The 20530-nt window shown below is 46.9% G+C and overlaps 1 protein-coding gene across 2 annotated transcripts in view; it reads right to left on the bottom strand.

Annotated features, from left to right (window-relative positions):
- si:ch211-204c21.1 (disabled homolog 2) overlaps positions 1–20530 on the bottom strand; it is a 28516-nt gene continuing 7986 nt past the window's right edge. The window contains exons 2-15 of one of the 2 annotated variants that reach the window (XM_064296586.1): positions 16004–16231; positions 9719–9858; positions 9116–9214; positions 8847–8978; positions 8501–8584; positions 7769–7792; positions 7623–7673; positions 6920–6982; positions 5108–5734; positions 4132–4285; positions 3378–4001; positions 2736–2854; positions 2039–2144; positions 1–1868 (exon numbers count right to left, since the gene is read on the bottom strand). In XM_064296586.1, coding sequence (XP_064152656.1) covers positions 2073–2144; positions 2736–2854; positions 3378–4001; positions 4132–4285; positions 5108–5734; positions 6920–6982; positions 7623–7673; positions 7769–7792; positions 8501–8584; positions 8847–8978; positions 9116–9214; positions 9719–9858; positions 16004–16088 — 2274 coding nt within the window. In that variant the 5' untranslated portion in view covers positions 16089–16231 and the 3' untranslated portion in view covers positions 1–1868; positions 2039–2072. The remainder of the gene's footprint in view (positions 1869–2038; positions 2145–2735; positions 2855–3377; positions 4002–4131; positions 4286–5107; positions 5735–6919; positions 6983–7622; positions 7674–7768; positions 7793–8500; positions 8585–8846; positions 8979–9115; positions 9215–9718; positions 9859–16003; positions 16232–20530) is intronic. The other variant, XM_064296587.1, reaches the window with a different exon arrangement.

The following is a 20530-nucleotide window of genomic DNA, read 5'->3' on the forward strand; positions in this document are numbered from 1 at the left end:
TTAGACAGTTACTGCTTTATTATAAGGCATATCTGAATGTCTTACATTTTTTTGAATACAAAGAGTTGTTACAAAGTTATATGAAATATTTAGAGCCTAAGGAGCTAAATTTCCAGTTTATTGCAATGACTAAATAATAAATTCACTTTAGTTACACAACATCCAAGATAAAGGTGAAGTGCATAACAGGATTTATATAATATATACACATAAACAGGCACACACATCCACGCAAAGTTTCGACGAATAAGATGTTTACTTCAATTTCCAGTATGAGAGATTGTGTGTGATCTTTAACTGTCCTAAATACAGGCTGGACTCTGACATATAGAAATGTCTCATTAACGCCATGCTGTACGTCAACATATTACTGATTTCATGTTCAATCAACAAACTAGGGGATAAGCGATAGATATTGCGATTTAACAAAAACGTATATCTTTTCTCTTGTGTCGGAGTTAAGCATGAGCTAAGAAAAAAAAAGAGATTCTCTCAGATGAGAGAAAATGATTTAAACATTGTGTCAATGGCGTGGATGTCCAGTCAACTGTCCTAAATATTACATTTCATTTCTACAGCTAAGCAAGGTATTGGGATGACCTGACAGGTCAGCATGTAAATGCCACTATTAAACAGTATTTAAAAAACAAAAATCATTCCACCACAGGCAATCATGCCACCTCTAATGCATAATGAGTGTTTCTTAAATCGCAGACTACAAGGACTGCATGTCTACATCTGTGTGAACATTTAATAAAATGTTTGGCATTATAAGTATGGAAAGTAGGAAAAAATGAATGAGTAATTATTCTTTTCATTGGGGGAAAGGGGGCTGACGGTCATTATCAGGATGCAGGACAGAGCCTGTATAACAGCTGTATATTCCTCGCTTTGAGGCATTTGCTGTGCTCCAAAATCCCCTTTCGTTATTGAAAATAAAACTGCAGTACAATTTGGTGAAGAACAGTGTATACCCCCCCCCCCCCCATTTGCTTTAAAATGTCAATTGGTTACCCCCCTCCTTCCCATAATTTTTTCCATGGGACACAATTTCACAAAATCCTGTATGTTCCAGAAGATGGCGCTGTGAACCACTGAAATGATGAAGAAAAAAAATTCAAAACCTGCCCTTGCTCACAGAGAGACAGGAACCTGGTTCTCCTTACAGCAGTGTAAAGGCTCCAAGAGAGCACCAGATGGGCGTACTCTGTCATTAGTTATGTTACATTCAGGAAGTGAGGACATCCAGGCAGAACAAGGCTGTCAGTGCTGTGATGGGGGGGAGGAAGGAAACATTCTGCAGAGTACATTTGTCTCTGGTAAACTGCAGGGTCTGTGTGGCGAAACCAAGAGGCCGATGCACAAGAAGGATTGTAACATGAGTACTGGGCAAACCACACACAGCACACGCCAACTTTTTATTTTTTTTTCTTCTTTTTAATATCATTAGCACCCCCCCCAACCCATCCCATCCGGGAATGTACATCCACTTCCGAATGGGTCTGCTTCTTTAATACTGCAGTGTGCATTGCCTTCCAGAACAGATGGCTTTGTTGTTCTTCAATCTCCACAATCATATTTACATAGAATTATATTTATGTATTTATTTATTTAAATGGGCTCAGCGCGACTGCTGAAAAGGGACGGACGCACTTCCCAGATATTGGAAGCGGAGGCTTATTCGCTGGCGTTCGCGACTGAAGGGGGCGAGGATCAGGGCGATGGCGGGTCGGATGCGGCGGTCGACCCGAGGACGGAATATCAGGAAGATCGGGAACAGGCTAAAGCGCCCGGAGGTGGGAAACCAAGAAGTGCCCAGGAAACAGGAAGTGCTCTGTGGATGAACTCTTGGCAACAGCATGGCCTTCCTGGAGAGGGGGAGAAACAAAAAAAAAACTTTTTTTTTTTTTTGCCAAGAAAATAAACAGACAATTATTGCAGTCCTATGGGAGGTAGATAGAGGGTAGTACAGAAGACATGTTGGAACAGGGATAATTTTCTTCAAAGCTTAGGCGGTACATGTCCCACACGCACTCACATGTATGCTGACGGCGCTGGCCGCTTGGGGCGGGTCAGGCAAAGGGGTTGCCAGGCGGTGCTCCAAAGGGGCCTGACCCAACTGGCTGGACGGCCGGAGCACTCTGTTGCACAACAGAGCAGAGAAACCCCGCTTACACACACAGCTATATAGGGCCCTTATATTACAGAGACTGCGGTAATCGCAAAGAGCCTAACGTTGAAAAATATAAACTGGTGATTGTACAAGCATTTTGTTAGTCTTATTTTCTCATTATTGCCCATATTGGAATGGCAAGATGTCCTCTAAAATATGGCCTGAAGTCAGCAGGCTGTTGCTTTTCTGCACTCCACCACCTGACCTGCTGTAAAAGACCCCAGCAGCTGAAATCGTCCCTCCCTGGGTGACACTGTGGCCAATATACAAGATATACCCTATAGGGACTCACAGGCTACACAATACTGCCATTTTGCATCGTCTGGTCTGGTGTTAAAGGAGGCAGTCAAAATGACAGAGTACAATGGCTTTAATTAAACCATTTAAAGTATAATATCACAAATATGGGATTAGAATGTTCTTAACTGAACGTTCTAATGCTGATGTAACAATCACTACTGGTAATTGAAAGTGATGGAGTTCTAGAACACTGACTTGGAATACTGGGAAAAAACATTCCAAAAAAACCTCTTCTTCAAAGTGTAGGGAGGCATGTACGTACCATCGCAGGAAAGGAGGCAGCAAAGAGACCAGCACCAAAAGGGTTGTCATAGCGAGCTTTGGCTGGGGGTGGGGTCACAGTGGTGGGGGCCAGCTGATGGGGCACAGATTTCAGCAGATCTGGAGAGAAAATAACAGCCCCATAAGAGATAAAAAATAAAAATAAAAAATAAAAAACTCCATTACCCACAATGCTTTATCTTCATCAGGTAAACAGTACTAAAATATCATTACCAAGCCTTACAACTTATTAGTGCCTTTCCTGTATCCCCTAGGCATAGGCATCTACTATTTCATATTCAAACATCTCCTCCAGTTGTTTTATATTAATATAGAATATGACAGGGTAGCCTGCGCATAAGGACCTGCTGTAAGACTGGAGACAGAAGGCAGAAGTCTGACTTCTCCTGGGTCCTGGGACTGATCAGACACAGACTCTCATAATTCTAACGCTAATGTCCCTGCAACCTGAAATATGGGGCAAATCAGTCCGGAGACAGCTAGCGTTAGCCAACAGCGATTCTTTCTAAATTGTACATGCATATTAGTTCAGTTAAGTGTAGCCAGAAAAGGAAGGAAAAAACTAATTGGGTTATTGTGAAAGAGAAGACAAAAAAGTCAAAAAGTACACTAAAAGTAATACCATTGATCTTGGGCGATATGTGAGTGATGTCATAGCCATTTTGCTCTGCTGTGTCCTGCTGGGACAGCCCAACTTTGCTGGAGAAGTACTCGGCGAACCCCCCGTTTACGGCAAGTCCGGCCGGCTGCTCGCCCTTCCGCGCCGGGACGGCCGGCGGCCGGGCCATCCGAAAATCCTTGAACATGTCCTCCCGGGCCTTCGGCTCCCGCTCGCCCAGGGGGTCCAGGTCGGTGAAAGCGTTGCTGTCCACCCGGGGGGGCTCCTTCTGGGGCGCGGGTCGGGGCGGAGGCTGGGGAGGGGGGCTGGGTGATCCCGTCGCAGGCGTGGCTGGGAACACGCTGGTCTGGAAGGGGTTGGCCTTGGGAGCGGGCGGGGCCGGGGGCCAGACCGCGGGGGGCGCCGGAGAGGGTGCCTGGCCCCAGGACGGGAGCGGAGGGACGGGGGCGGCCCCGAACGTGGGCGAGGGTTGGCCCCAGGCGGGGACGGGTGGGGTGCCGAACACCGTGGGCGGGGAGGCCGACCCCATGACCTGCGGAAGAGCAGCCGAGGAAGAGAACACGGAGGGGGCCGGCTGTATCCAGGAGACGGTCGCTGTGACAGCAGGAGCAGCCAATGGTAAGGCTCCTGGAGGACACAGAACGGTAAGAATGAGCATGGATGTACATGCAAAACCACACTGCTGGAATTCAATGAAAGGGCAACGATCTGTACGTCAAAACAAGCCGCTGTTTTCAGATAAGCCGTCACGCCTTACCAAAAGTTGCCAGGGGGGCGGCGCTGTTGGCTAGGCCGTTGCTGAAGAGATCCATTTGTTTGAGAGGGGAAGGGTCCTGCAGAGGTGGGGAGGGAGACTCAGCCTGGCTGGGAGAAGCGAACAGGTCTGTTCCCAGGAGATCGTTGGTAGGGGACTGAAGAGAACACGAAGAAAAAAGGTTAATAAAAGTCAATGCAATCTGCCTCAAAACAGGCCTTTCATCTGAAGCCTATTCATCTGTAGTGAATACACCAGAAGATTCATTCTACAGGAAGGGTTATGAATGGCTAATGGAAAAAAAAGAATAAAAATCAATGGAAATCATATATTTCCCCAAAAGGGCAGCTGAAATGGTATTCTTTACGAATGCATATGCGCTGAGCAACACCTACTCTCAAACAAAAATATTTTAATAATTTTTTTTCTGGCAGACAGATTAGAAGGTCATCAGAAGGTCAACGCCACTGTCAGCACTTACCTTGAACAAACCACTGATGCAATGAAATCAGAGATAAAACATGTTAACAAAGAGCACGGCGAGCAGACAGAGGTTATACAGATCACAGAAATGCGCAACAAATAAGATTAGATTGGCATATGCCAGTAACACAAGCAAAGAGAAGAGAACCAATCAGCAAGCTTCTAACAAACCTTTTCATGCACAAATTATACTACTTACAACATTTATGAAAGACCAGAAAAATGGTGGGCAACCCCTGACCGGAAAATCTGTTTTCATTTTCAGTAGTGTCCAGTAATGGAATGAATAACATTAACTGAACTTCCCAGTTCGCCTATTTTTAATAACCTCTCCATTGCACCAGTAGGGGCGTGTACACACGTGTATTAGTGCTCGCGGCCTGTCATGGAGGATTCATACCACAATGGACAGGCCAGGGTTTGCCCACCGCTGGTTTGGGACCACACACAGAAGCAGCGGACACGCGAGAGGAAGAGGCCGCGCTCCCGTCTCTACCTTCACACTCCTTCGTCCCCGTCCGGCCTTCGTGTTGAGCGGGGGAGGGCTGATGACCACCGAATCCTTGGCGGGGGGCGCGGGCGGCCCCGGCCTCCCCGCCGGCTCCTGCTTCACGCCGTTCTGCAGAGGCCGGCTCTTGCCGGAACCTTCCGCGAAGGGGTTGTGGGCGGGCCCGTGATGCGAGCCGTTCCGCTCCTTCGCGGGGATTCCGTTCCGCGCCCAGGCGGCCGTCTCCGCCCCCGCCACCCCGCCGTTCGACGGCCAGTGGCCGTTGGTCAGTGCCTGCATGGCGGTCCGGTTGGATATCTGGTCGAACTGCTGGGCGAAGTAGTCGGAGTCGCCGTTCAGGGGGCGGCCGTTAGGCTCGGCCGAGCCGTAGGATTTGGCGGGGCCCTCCGGGGCCGGCTGGGTGTTTTTGGCAAAGGGGTCGTCGCTGAAGGGGTCTGGGATGGGGGTGGGAAAGAAGCTGAGCTGGGAGGAGAAGGGGTTTTCAGGCGAGGCACTGGGCAGTGGCCTGGGGCGGGAGACAGAGGAAGAGGAAGTGGAGAAGGGGTTTCCTTTTACACAGTTCTGGTTGTTGTCGATCTCCGTGGACAGATCCAGCAGTAGAATGTCTTTAGTTTCCTGGCCGGCCAGAGTAAGAAGGGAAGAGAGAGAGAGAGAGGAGAGAGAGAGAGAGAGAGAATAGGTTAAGTTTAGTGAAAGTAGCAATCTCTATAAACACACCGCTAAGCATGAGGAATCACACGCATGCCATGAGGAAATGGGCAGTTCATGAATAAACCAGACTAACAGGGACATGCAGATCACTGAACACATTTGCCGGCCGTGATGATTCGCATGATATCTGGAGTCAGACCCCCGCTGAGCGGTTTGCACACGATGGAAGCCTGCTTTGATGGCAAATCACATTTTGCAAGTGCGAGCGCTCGAAAAATACTTTTGGGAAATAGTTACCTGAGCGCGATTTCTCACGGTCACGAGAAATTAATTGGAAAAAGAGCAAAACACATCAAAAACCCGCAGAGCATTAAAAAACACACATCAACACTTTTCACTTTTCATTTTCCAGGCATGCATGTAATATGCTTTTGTGTTAGAAAAAAAGAACCCTGGTTCAGTGCTGGAAACCTCTGTAGTCCATCATAAACTCTATATTCAGGAGGTTTGACCACATGTTTATACCATTAAGGCCTAGCCAGCTCAAGTCACTGACCACATTCCCCTCACGTCATAGCATAAGGTCATCAGGGCCTCTGACTTTACAACGGCTGAGAGACTGTAGGCTGTCGGCTGAAAGAACATTACTGCAAAATGACTGGTGCGCCTTGGTGCCAATCATTCTCTAGTCCTCACATGGTTGGTTTGTTGTAGGCTACAGGCTACCCCCCCAATCATACAGTTCATCTGCAGTATCAAGTCATGTCTTCCCAGAAGCAACAAACTTTCTGGCTTTGTTCTCTTTTGACCATAAATCATGCTGAAAGTAAATTTATGCTCCTTGCGAATGTAAATACCTTGTTATGGTTTCAAGGTTGCTAAGCTACACTGAGACGTACTTTCATACTGAGAAAACCAAAGAACTCAAAAACAAACCTCTCATTTCGCATTCAGATTTGTTCTGTGAAGCACCTTCTGGCCAAGCTATGCTGATAACATCACTTTCGTTAGTAATCAATTCTCTTTTCACTTAAAATCTATTACTATCATCCTGAGCCGTCTGCCTGTGGTAAATGTTTAGCCCTAAAGTCCAATGGAGTCCACAGTGTCTCTATGTCCAGGCCTTTCCGGTTGGGAAGTATAACTTACTGAGGGAGAGTGCAAGTCAGGCGGTGTTGACATGTCTCCAAACAGGTCCAGCTGCTCCACACCCTGTCAGAAAAAGCACGAAGGGAGAGAGAGAGGAGAGGACACGTTTAGGGGAGAATGTTACACCGTGGCGTGGCCTTAGTTGAACTCCCATCACGGATCTTGGCGTTCCAGAGTGGGGGAGAGAAAAAAAAAATGGGAAGAGAAGTCTGCTTAGCAACCGTCTCCAGGAGCGGAACAATACAGACATGCAACGGGCTGTGAATCGTGAGGACGACCGAAAAAAAAACACAAGAGTGTGTTTTATCCTGGAATCCAACTTTTAAAAGAATCCCTGAGGGGGAACGAATGCAGTTGTCTGGTTCATATGGAGTTGTTGCAGTCGGTATGGGGGCCGTTTCAGGAACTTCCTGCCTGTAAACTTTAACGCTTCCCCTGCAGAATGCCGGCCAGACGGCCTAAGGGGTACGTAATGGCTGACCAGCCAACTGGATGCACCAAAGTGGATGCCAAAAACTGGAGTCAATCTTATACAAACACACCACTACTCCATTATGGGAGTTTTGCCCAGAGCTACGTACGAATACAGTTGGTAGACCTTGCTAGTATCGATGTGGACAGTGTGGACTTCTATTTTGTGTGTGTGATCACGGTGTGTACACATAAATATTTACATATATGAGATCATTCAGACAATACTTACTTTTAATTTATCCACTGGGCCTTCGATAGTCTGTGAGGAATCACCGCCATTCTGAAAATTCAAGTGAAGAGAGAGAGACGCTCCTGAATAAAATAAACCAATTGTGACAACAAACCACAAAAAACTTTTTTTGTTTTAGCACTTACCTCTACCACCTTATTAGTTTCATCCTAGAAAAACAAAAGCATGTTGCATTCAGTATACATACATGACGACTGATGATTTCTTAAAATGATGAATACATATCTGAATTGAGAAGAACTTGTGAAATAATTGTCAGGTAATATGACAGTCAATGACATAAATATGCATTGTACAACGATAGTTTAAACGAAAACCTTTTTTTTTGTGAATGGGAACAGCTGCCTAAAGATACAAAGGTCATGGCCGACGCATGTAGGGGCAGTAAATATTTCCCAAAGCGCTCAAACAGACTCACATTTTGGTGGGAATATTTACATGCTCCCATTGACGGTTGTCTCTGTGATTAATGGCTGACAGTGAATGGGTGGTAAATGCAAGTTTGCAGGACCGTAATCCACGGGGCTTAAAGCCAGAGACAGAGTAAATACATAGCAGATCTGAAAATTACCAGGACACCCAAACACCATTTCATTTACAACACAAAACAGAACTGCACACCCCAAGGTCGAACAACGGTTTCCTCTAGACACAGAAAGCCATTAAAGTATATTTTTGAAATATAAAGCACTGAAATTATTTTCTGGGAATAGCAGTCCTATGACTATTCTCAGATATTGTCAGGATATAATTTGCAGGGAAAAAAAAAGAATGAAAAAGCTTCAATGATTTGTCCCCCACGGAGGACGCCCTCAGACCAGGACCTTACATAGACCAAATATTCCAAAATCATTTACCTTCTTTGTGCCTTCGGTTTCCTTTTTCTTCAGATTGAAAATTAACTGGAAGAGATCCTTCAGGTCAATAACCAGAGGCTCTGCCTGGAACACAAACGAACAGGGTCAGTTAGACCCCCGCGGAGTACTGATTTCCTGTCACCTACAGGAAATACCGCTATCTGATAACACACATGGCAACGTACACTAATCGGGTCAGGAAAAGAGCTCTTCACGAAAACGCGTGTGACTCACTTCAGACTACCACCGGCAAATCAAATTTGGTTTCTCCTCCTCAGACCACCCGTGTCTGTGACTCAGAGAGGGGCGGGGCCTACGACGTCAGCACCGCGTTCGTAGCGCGTACCTGTTGGGCCGTCTTGATGGCGAAGAACTGGTGCTGGCCCTCGGCGCCGCACACGTAGCCGAATGCTCGGTTGTCCGTCACGTCGCGTGCGATGAAGGAGATCTTGTTCACGGCGTGCTCGTGTTCTATTACCTGGGGAGCAGAGCAGAGAGTCGATCATTTATACCCGGGCTCGTGGGGGGGGAAAAAAACAGAAGCTCAGGTTCAGAGTCCAAGTGTGAGCAACTGCAGTTTCCCACTCTCCAAACAAACAGAGGGGATGCACTCACCCCCGTTTTCTCATCGATAATTCTGATCCCGGACAGAGATATGTTGACCCATATCCTCTGTTTGTGCTTTCCCTGGGATCGATTAGCTGCAGCCATACCCTGCGTGCGACAAAACACAACAACCATCTAGTATCGCCTCCCTTTTGCCTCCAGAACAGACTGAATTCTTAGCAGCATGGATTCAACAAGGTTCTGGAAATATTCCTTAGGGAGTTTGGTTCATGCTGACTTGATCGCATTATATATTACAATAAAAAAATAAATAAATAAAAAAACACATTTTAGAAAGACCATGCACACTGATAAATATATGCTAAAGACTTTGTCCTGAAACATGACTCACTTGTTAACAACTGCATAGAATTTTAAGAAATTAAAACTGCTCCACTAAGTAAGAGAGGCAAGCAATTAGAACAATTATACCCCAATTTGACCGATTAATTGATATAATTTTGTTCTCTCTGATTTGGAACCACCGTTCGTGCCTCTCAACAAGCAAATCGGTGCACTACAGCTGCTCTCATCATTCAGAAAGCGCCGTCGAGCGATTGCTAATCACGTAAAAGTGGGGGGGCGCGGTTTACGGCGATTTTAAACGCGTACCTTCAGCATCATCATGGAGTCCTGGCTCATTTTGTCGCCTCGGGCGGCGGGCACGTTGTCCACGCCGATGATCTTGGCCTTGTATCGCACGCCATCGCCTTTGAACCTGGCCAGCAGGTATTCATCGGTCTTCTCCGGCCCTGCCGCACAGAGGAAGACATTAACACTTAGCAATCAAACAGCCTGGGCAACGGGGGGGTGGAATAAAAAAAAGTATGGCAGTTAGTGGTTCGTAAATCTTCCACTTGCGCCTACGTTGAACTTATCCAACCTGTTTTTTGGTTGCTAAGCTTTCCTGCTGGCATTAAATTCAACATTTAAAAGCCCCCCCACCATCCGCGCCAAGTCGAGCAGCAATAAAAACCTCTTCCCGCCTCAAAAATTATACTCGGCCCGTGAATGCCGACTGACAGGTAAATTGGTCTGTTGAAAATAACTGCGTGCATCGCCCTAGGTGGCCCCCGGTGCAACGGTGACCCTTAACAGCGTGTTCCCTCTGTGTCATTCCGATAATGTCTACCCTTACAAGGGCTTACCTGCAGCGGAACGAAACATCCCGCCATTCCAGAGTCGCAATCTTTCAAATCTTCTTAATAACACCCTCGCAGGGATTGTTTAGCGCGGCTCGACTCCTGGCAGGAAGCGCCGGATCAAGGCCCACCACCGCACCTGTCCACAGTCACTCGCGCGCCCACGGGCACCGGCGCGGAAGCCAGCCCTCGTCGAACGCGAGCCTCGCGCGCGGAAACGTCGGCCGCGTTGAGAGCGGGCGGCAGAAAAAGTCCGCCGACGCAACAGCCGTCCCGCCTCTGCATCCGAGCACCGCGTCGCCGCGATCCGCCCAGGCTGTTTATGCTAATTCAGAATCCAAAGCAATTACTCTTTCACCTAAATGAGTTTTTCCATGTAAATACATCACGTCGCTGGCATAACACTCCTGTGCAGGGCAGCTTGCACTGCTTACATTCACAAAAAAATCAATTTATACGGCTGGACATTTACAAAACCAAATCAGGGAAGCACACTTTTTTTCAATAGAACAAAGACGGTTCCCTGATTTGGGAATCAAACCTGCAACCCCCAGTTGCAAATTTCCACAAATCAGTACACTTCTAATACAGAATGTGTAACCGTGCGTATTTTTAGCTGCAATATTCTCAGGCTGCTTCTTTGAAGGGGAAAGCGCTTTGGCCAAATACCACATCCTCTCTCTGGCGGAACTCTCGGGATAGCAGACGTACTCGAACGCACCGCTGCTTCTGAAGCTCTCTCGGATTAGCCTGACACGAGCACGCTCCACAGCTGTCAGCTCGCGTCAATCATTCAAACTGGCAGGAAAATCGATGTCGCAGCGCGTTAGATACAGACGCGTAAAAGCGCCGCTTTTAAATTCTGTTCAAAAACCATCATGTCTGTAGAGCTCCAAGGCCTCCGGGCAGTTTCTCTCTTTTATTCTACTCTCCTTTTTTTCTCTCCACGCTCTCTATTTTTTCTCTCCCGTTTCCTTTCACACTCTCTCACTTGGTTCTTTTCTTCTCTCGCCCATCTCACCATCTCTCTTTCTCTCTATCTAAAATCCAAATTAAATAAACAAACAAACTAGCATGATATACATGCAAAGTGCACACAGCCAAAGATAATGAGGGGGAAAAAAAACATTATTTCTGGCTGGAGAATTAAAGCTTTTGGACAGAAGTTGTTTTGTCAGTGTGGGAGTAATTAACATTTTACCCAACAATTATTTCGAGCAACAATGACCTCTCGCTGGTTGACGGTTTTGGTCTTTTTAGCAGCGAATGTCTTGTTCCATCCCGCTCGCTCTCTCTCTGTCAGCGGGGGTGGCCGAGCAGTGGCAAGACGCCCTGGTCCGGGACAGCCCCCTGAACCCCTCAGCTCGGGTGAAATCGAGGGGGCGGGATGCAGGCGGCGACGGCGGGGGGCTCCGGCTGGGCCCAGCCCCGCGGGCTCAGGGCCGGGTACGCCATTGACTATTCTCAGCATGCGGGCCCGCGCCAGTCTAGAGGTCTCCCCTGTGAGCGTGCCCCACTCCCACCATCGCCCTCCGCCGCCGCCCCCCCCCCCCCCCCCCCCGAAAAACTCCACATCGTTCAGCTTTCACCCAGAACATGCTGGGTTCTCCTCAAGTGATCACCTTCCAAGTGATCACCTACAGCAGGCATGTCAAACTCAGTTTGGCTCTGGGGCCGGATCCAGACTTTCTGTTCTCGGGTGGGCCGGATCAGTAAAAGAATGTCAACTCCAAATATTTAGCTTTGTTTTTCAGTACTATGCTTTATCATTCAGCCTACATTTGTAGCCTACCCTACATATTATAATCACGGATGACAAGGGATCTTTTCTAAGCACAACACATTTATTCACCAACAATGGAAAAAAAAATGATTTCATGTTAGGCGGTGAATGTGTTAACAACTGGTTTATTTTAACAGTTAAGTGAATGCAGTTTTACACCTGAACCAACTCACCACACTAAACAAACTCAAGTGGGAGCTATGAAAAAAATATTTTCGCCTTAATTGTCATACTGCTTTGAAATAAATAAAAAAGAAATAAAAAATAAAAGTTATAGCCGTGCATGGGCAATAAGATTAGACTACATCAGATCAAACTACTAGGCTGGGCCTACTGAAGCTGAGAATATACTGCACAATATTAATTGTCTTTAATATGAAACCAGATTAATCTTATTTTTAATGATCTGTATTCATGAGTGCAAACAAATTTCGTGTCATCACACTTTTTTTCTCTCTTACTGCACTCCTGCAGTCTACTTGCTGCTGCTGGCTCCTGAAACTTGGGATCTTTTTGCCTTCACAAGTGTATCGATATTAGGTGTCAAATCCTGAGTAGCAGCACATTTAACAATGTCATTCAAGTGTTTATTTGTTAACCTTGAGCGCTGCTTTGTTTTATTATTGTTCATTACGGAGAACACCTGTTCACAAAGATAAGTAGTCCCAAACATGGATAGAACCTTTGCAGCCATGGCTGTTATTTTGGGGTAACCTGGCACGAGATATTGATAAAACGTATCCAATCCCACGGACCCAAATGTATCCTTCATAGCGGAATCGCACTGCAAGTCAATAAGCTCGAGTTGAATGTCAGCTGGCATATCAGAAGGCTTCACTGTAAATGGCGAGCGAAAAAAGCCAAATTTGTTCTCAAGTTCACTGAATACCTGAAACCTCTGCTCAAACTCTCGCAGCAAATCTGTTATGTTGTCTTTATATTTTTCCAAATCATTATCGGGACGGTCTGGTGCCTCCGGACGCACAGCTGTGAGACAAGAGAAATGCGCGGTGTCACCGTTGGATAGCTGCGTCTCCCACAGTGACAGTTTCATCTTGAACGCACTTATGCTGTCGTAATATTGAGTGACAACTCTGTTACGGCCCTGCAATGTAGTGTTAAGTGTATTCAAGTGTTGTGTAATATCAACCATAAACGCAAGATCCTGCACCCATTCCTTGCATTTAAGTTCCTTTACTGGGCGTCCCTTCTTCTCCATGAACTGTCTAATTTCCCCTCGTAGCTCAAAGAAGCACTCCGTGTCCACTTTTCTTTTTTTTGACAGTGCCATTTTGGGAAGGGTGTGTTGACCGATAACTTGTTTAGTAGTGGTGAATTGTGAAGCAAGATTGCCGGTTTATTTTTAGTACTAACTCGTGTCAATGCCGCATGCTGGACGTGAGCTCTTTTACACATTTACTGCCCTCCCGCGGCCGGAGGGAGCATTTGGTTTGTATTTATTTTAAAAAATCATAACTTTTGATAGAAATAAGCTAGAGACTCGCTTCTTTTTTTGACATACTCAGAAATTTATGCCGGGCCGGATTAAATCATCCAACGGGCCGGGTCCGGCCCGCGGGCCGTATGTTTGACATGCCTGACCTACAGCAATAATAAATTAAACAATGCTAAATATTTCTCATAGAAATACATCTAGGAGAAACCAGAGCAGCAAGCAACTTAACTTAACTCAACTTAATCCAGAGGTTTGCAATGATACAGATCCCAGTTTTATATTGAATTTATCCATTGGTTACAATATAGGACCGTTTCAAAATTGGATAATGACATAGTTTGCCTGTCTGTCTTGTGTTCCTGTGTGACATCATAAGACAATCCATCCCAGACCTGCTTCACAGTCCTTTCCTTCAGGCACAGAACAGAAACTCCTTTGAGAAGTGAGGTTTCTTGGGCTGGGACTGAAATGAGGTGTGTGGCAACACAAGCCAGTGACCACTTCCCCCCACTATCAACACCAATGAATTTGGGCAATAAAATGTCGAAAGTGGGTGGGCTATGAAGAGCTGTGGCAAAGCTTCGGGGGGGGCTGGGGGGGGTACTTGGTATGAGTCAGTAATCCAGAAAGAGCAGATGTGCAGCATACATATAACAAGAGTAATATTAAACCATTCAATGCAAACTTCAAACCATATGAAATATAATATTGGCTTAAAAATAATAATACATAAACATATTACATAGTATTATGTCATATATAACAATACCATGTAAAAAGACACCGGAATTACCATTGTATTTAACAGTAATAAAAATGGACAAGATTAATATGTGGCAATATTCACTGTGTAAATACTCTGCAGAAGTTCTCAAGTTGTCTGAAACCAGCTGAGGGAGGAATTTTACTTTCAGACAATGGCGATCAACCGATATTAAGTTGCATATTTCAAACCGCAGGGTCACTCCGATTCTCCACGCAAGCCGCCACCCGCTGAGTTTATCTTCTCCGTCCTATTGTAGCGGTCCTGGGCTACGCTGGCCCCAGAGGCGCTAGGGTTCCGAGGGTTGGCTCAGAGACGGGGGCCCCCTCTAAGTCTCCCGTGACCCAGGCCTGGATTCAATCAACGTCCATCCCTAGCGCCGACTAGCAGCGCGAGCGTTACGCTCTTCCCTTCGTTCGCGCGGTTCGGCGTGTTTAGCAATAGCGCAGAACTTTGCCCGTTAAGGGAAAAGAGCACGGTAACGCTCGCGTTTGTTCCCGAGTCAAAGTTAACGCGGAATGTCGACCGAATCCAGGCCTCCATCTCTAAAAAAGCGGCTTCGGTGCTGGCGGGAGACGAGCCGAAAACAAATCCTCTCTCGGACTCAGCTGGTGGGAGCTGACAGAGGGTTTTATTGAGGCCGAACAGGGCCTCAGTAAAACCCTTCCTCGCCTGGAAACGCTTAGAAAGCCGCGCGGCTCAATACTGATACGTGCGAGTTTGCCTTCACATAACAAATCCGGAGAAATATTAGCCAAGAGGCACCGGAATGCGACCGGGAGCCCTTGGCATTCCGCTCGACGGAGTGACCTACTTTGAGCATGTCTGGCAGCGTAAAATAAGGAGAAATCCAGCAGCGCCTTCCACCGAGTGACCCTCTCACACATACATCAAGCGGAATTCCTTCATGAAGTACAGGATCCACATCTCACCCAGTAACACAGTGCAGCTGGAACTAGGGGGTGCTTCTATACACACAAGCCAGCAGTCACGTTCTATTTAGGTTCCAGGACTGCAGCGTTTCGACCTGCTATTCCATTACATAGAGGAGGCCTGTGCAGGCAAATGCAAAGATTCGTAACTGATACATCAAGTAGCACTGTGATGAAATCCCTTAAAAGTACCTGAAACTGTCACAAACAAAGGATGTGCACTGTGTTGAATCTGTGGCGAGCGGAACCGATTTGGGCTGGTGCAACATCAGACTCGCTTTGGATGAAACTTTCATTTCCTCAGATATCTTCAAAACGCTCAGTCCACAATGTACTCTGAGCTTAACATTGCACAACGCCAAACGGACGCAAGCGGGTCATCACTGGGACAGAGTTAAGTCTTTTGTCGACAGGAGAGAAGAACTGGAACAAGCTGTATCTTCAGCAGTGATCACGCTCCTCTATTTCTATTAAGAATATTGCTAATGCTGTCTATAAATGTCATTTGACATTTCAACACAATACACTCTGCAGTAATGCACATCATGAACTTTTAGCCTCCGTCAAAAAAATATATATATAAAAAAGGGAGGGGGGGAGATGGGGGAATCAGCAAATATTTACAACCAAAGATGACTAATGCTCAGCACATATCTGGCCCACCCTCTGCAGATCACTGGCAGACGTCGGTTAAAAATAAGTGCCAAAAATGTTCCCAGAAAGCCGAAATTACCGTGTGCCAGGCGAGCGCATACGCTGAGTGGGCACAGTGGAGCTCAGCACCGCCCTGAGACGGGCCCCCCGAAGCCAAGAACGCATACCTTTCTTTTTCTCTTTCTTGGAGGGGGTCTTGACAGGGGGCTGGTCGGCCTGGTTGTTTACGTTGGACTCCGCCTCTGTTGACATGGCGGGAGGGGGGACCAGCCTCGCGGGAGCAGCAGGAAGAAAGGGGGGCGCAGGAGCAGAGCTGGTCCGGGGGGGTGGGGTGGGGGGGGACGGTGGGTTCTCCGAAACTCACGGTCTCAGCAGCCGCACGCACTCAACAGCGCCTGCGAGAGGGAGGCAGGGGAAACGCAGGGGATGAGGAGGAGGGGGGGAAGAGATGAAGTGAAAGGAGGGGAGAAAGGGGGAGAAAGAAAGACAGATGAAATAGAGTCACGTATCAGCTTTATAAAGTATCAGCTTATTGTTCAAACCACTTCCACAACTCAAGCTTCTATGTCAACATGTATTTTGCCCTCATGTCCTACTAGCTATAGCATGACAACAACAAAAAAAATCTAACAGATGACAGTGTTGCTGACCTACACACAGATTCCGGTCACATTCTATGCAGAGGAAATGCCAACCGTTACAGGACAGGACAAAGTACAGCTTAACAGCCAGGCAACTGCCTTTTCCCCCCAATACCTTAATCCACTACTTACAACAGGAATGTTTTTGTTTGACACACCTATTAGAAGTTGCAGCCGTTCTCTTTTTCGGCAAGTCTTAAGGACCGGTGGCTTTTTAATACTCCGGGGTAAAGGCTTGAGGAATGTTCTGCATTTGATTTTAAGTGAAGCCACCAGAGACACTTTGATTGGCTGGAGTAGGGAGAGGAGGAGGAGGAGGAGGAGGAGGAGGAGGACACACAGCAACACCCCCTCCTCCTCCAGAAGGACCCGCTCCCCCCACACCCCCCTCCCTGCCCCCCCTCTACACCGGCTGCCCAGCCCCTTCCAGGAAGCCGCAGTCTCGCTTGCATCTGGGATTCATAAAGGCTAGCGCTTTCCACGCCACCAGCAGGCTTCTCTGCTTTCCTGCTCGGGAACGGGAAACCCTTTTTGCGCATGTCTCCATGCTAATGCTCGGCCTGCTTCTTTTCTCAGGTTTCCCAGCCCCCCCCCTCCCCCCCAAAAAAAAGAAAAACAACAGGACACATCCGCGGGGAACGCGGTGTACGCATATTTTTTTGCGTACGCACCGTACAAACGAGGCCCCAGGTGCTCCGCAATCAGCGGACCGCCGAGTCACACGAACAGAGCTGCCAGCCATGTTCTTTACCAAACGAGGAATTCAAACTCAGTTTGTCACAAGCACAGAATGCCAGCAGAAATAAAAAAAACTGAAATGACTCATTTAATTTGGGAACATTCGGTCTTCGGGCCTCAAAGATCTGTTCTCTCCGAGTCGGGAAATTATTCAGTCCCAAATGATAATTTAAAGGGAATTAGGCTAAAGACTTTAATCATACACAAGGCTCTGCATTTCAAAACAAGGCCACACAGGGTTGGTGAGGGTAAACTTACAGGCTACATTTCATATCTTGTTTATGTAGTGCTCATTTCAGCATGCTTTTGCTATGTATAAGATATTTCCAAAAGAAAACGCTTTCAAAGTAGGCTACACGTCCAGGCAAAAAATCTGTTTAAATAACTGCCATTATGTGTGTCGAATGCTTATATACACAACTGAAAAACCACACAAAAACAATAAGCCAAAGAATCAGGTTTCCCTCACTCTCACGAGGGAGTCTATAAGCATCCGCAGTGACTATTTTATGTGAAAAATTGTAAGCAAACGGCAACAATAAACTGAAGGCACGAGAAATTTAAGGACTTTGGTCGCATGCCCAGAGAACTTGAATTACTCTAAACACAACCTTGAGTTGAACAATATCAATCACCGGAGTGATAAACAACATTTACGGGTTACAAACTGCACTTTGAATGCTTGTGGAATCGCATCAAATGAGAACGGCAAAACAATGTCAAAGGCTGACTTGGAAAAAAAATTGAACGTGAAAAGAAAAAACAAAAACAAAAAACAGGTAGACAAAACACTTACAGCCGGAGAAGTATGAGTTTCTTTTATTTCACGTTCGCAATACATCACTCAGTTCTTCACAATGCACTGAAAGCCATTCTTATTAACCCCATCCACAAGCCAACAGTGTTGCCCAAGGACTCTACACGGCTGTCCACTCCCAACTGTTAAAAGCAGACCCACCATCCGTTTGCGGTGAACGAATACAATACACTCACGCGTGCGCACGCATACACACACACGTCTCTGTGTATTCTGGTGGTACCAGGCCAGCATAGGAGCTCCGTCAGATGTGAGACTACCAAAACGAGCGCCTCTCTTTCAAAAGGAGAGAGAGGGGGCGCACACGGGGGGGGGGGGGAAAACCCGCTGCGTACCAGCCGGGACGCCAGCGTGGAGGTGGGCACGGAACCGAAAGCTGTGACAGGCCTTTCCAGACCCCTCCAAAAGCCACCAGGGGTTGTACCACGACAAAGAAAAACCCAGTGAAAGCAGCTGGACACACAGAGACTGTACACATGCCTTGCACTCCATTACTGCCTGGTACTGGACTTCCTGAAGCTATCTGACAAAGACTAAGTAAGATATAGCCTACCTTGTGGCGCACGACTTGCTATGTAAAAAGTTGTGTAAGTCCCTCTGGATAAAAGCGTCTGCGAAATGCCTGTAATGTAACGGCGCAGAAGTTCCGTGGTGAACACTGGCTCGCCCAGCACTACAGCTCAGGCTGCCTTCTGTCCGTTTCTAGAAAATATTTTCATTGTGGATTTTGTCTCATTTCATTTGTCCACCCGCTGCCGTTACATTGAGCTTCACTCCTTCCCCGGGTTTTCGTTTCCAGACACGTGGACTTCCTTCTTCCCCAAAAGCCGGAAACAAACGTCAAGCTCCAATTGGGCGTATGCATAAAATGACAGGGAGCCCGAGATGACCTTTGAGATAGCCGATTGTTGACCGGAGGTCTGGTTTTTTGACCTTTTCAGCTGGAGAACAGATAAAACAAAGTGGGTAGAGAGGAGTAGGAGCTAATGTTAGGGGGTGTGCAGGCAGACAGATGCTCAATGAATGAATGAATGAATGAAACACGACATTTATATCACTTTCCCAGACGCTCAAAGTGCTGTACAGTGATGTGGGGGTACACACCACCACCACCAATGTGTAGCACCCACCTGGGATACGCACGGCAGCCATTTTGCACCAGAATGCTCACCACACATCAGTTAAGGTGGAGAGGGAGGGAACCACTTTCAGCCAGTTAAATCCAGGGACAATTAGCTGGCAGGTTGTGAATTTAGCCTGGGCAAATTTAAGCACAGGGTGAGTCATTCCCACTGCCATGCCATCTCATTCGGCAAAATAAACACAGAGAAAGAGGAAGGGCGTAGCACCGACGGGAGTATTTTGGTCGAGGCTCGGACGCGACAAAAGCATTTCGCGGACGTGTGGGAACCGCCTGCTGGCGGTCCGTCTGAAGGAAACGAGACCGCGTGCTGAACACTATACGCAGATTGACACCTCTTCTTGTTTTTAGCTCAGAGCCGCTCTGGCCTCCCCCAGTAGAACTGATTAAACGACCGCTTCCCTCTCCACTTGATCTGGTTCAACAGCTGCTGCGCATCACCCAGGCGGCTGCTAAGCAAAGCTGGCGTTCCAGGTAAGCTGCTCTCTATTCAGTGCCAGAGATGTATGAAAAACATCGTATAAACGCAGGCCATTATTATAATAATGATTATTGGTAGTAGCAGGAATAAAGGCGGCAGTCTCACCTGGAGTGGCTCTGTGATGCTCTGTTCTACTGTTACTTAAACGAGAACAGAGCAAAGGTTGAGGCGGGAAAAGGTGGAATTACACAGTTAATCGATTTGTGTGACTTCTCACGTCATTCAAATCTTTTTCCCACAGTGATTGCATCAGAACTACTGATGCACAGAATCCAAAACAGACCTGAACGAGCGAGCAAAATAAACATTGAGCAAGAAATCCAATTTCTGCCAGCACACCTCCCTGAACATTTTAACTTTAGCTGAATACGAGGCAGCAGACAAGAAGGTTAAACAAACACTGAAATTGCAAAAGTGTTCCTGGTGAGATACATGTTTTGCTTTAAGCTGAAGGTAGCCTAACTATAGCTTTGGTTCCATGGCACTGGACCAGACAATCGAGTAACACCGAGTTCCTGTGGTAGCTCAGGTCCTTGTCAGGTTTTTAATTCAACAAGGAGAGAAGTAGTGAAAAAACATAAAATAAAATTAAATAAATAGCTAAAAATAGTATAAAAATAGAAAGTCAATGTTGAATCAGCACGCTTGTGACCCATCTGTGTCAGAGAGGATCTAGATTTCACCTTTGCCCTGGAAGTGAAATGTCCGTACCTCTACGTTGTTTTCACTCGGCATGTAGACTAAGTGATTATGTAACTCCAGTTCCAGGAATGTTTCCGAAGGCTATCGGAAGCGGCGGTACAGATAAAGCTAGCTGTCGTATCCCCGTAAAACTACACGGTGCTAGGCCTGTGTGGAGGATGGTGCGGAAACAAA

The sequence above is a fragment of the Anguilla rostrata genome, chromosome 10, assembly GCF_018555375.3.
Source record: "Anguilla rostrata isolate EN2019 chromosome 10, ASM1855537v3, whole genome shotgun sequence".
Lineage (NCBI taxonomy): Eukaryota > Metazoa > Chordata > Actinopteri > Anguilliformes > Anguillidae > Anguilla > Anguilla rostrata.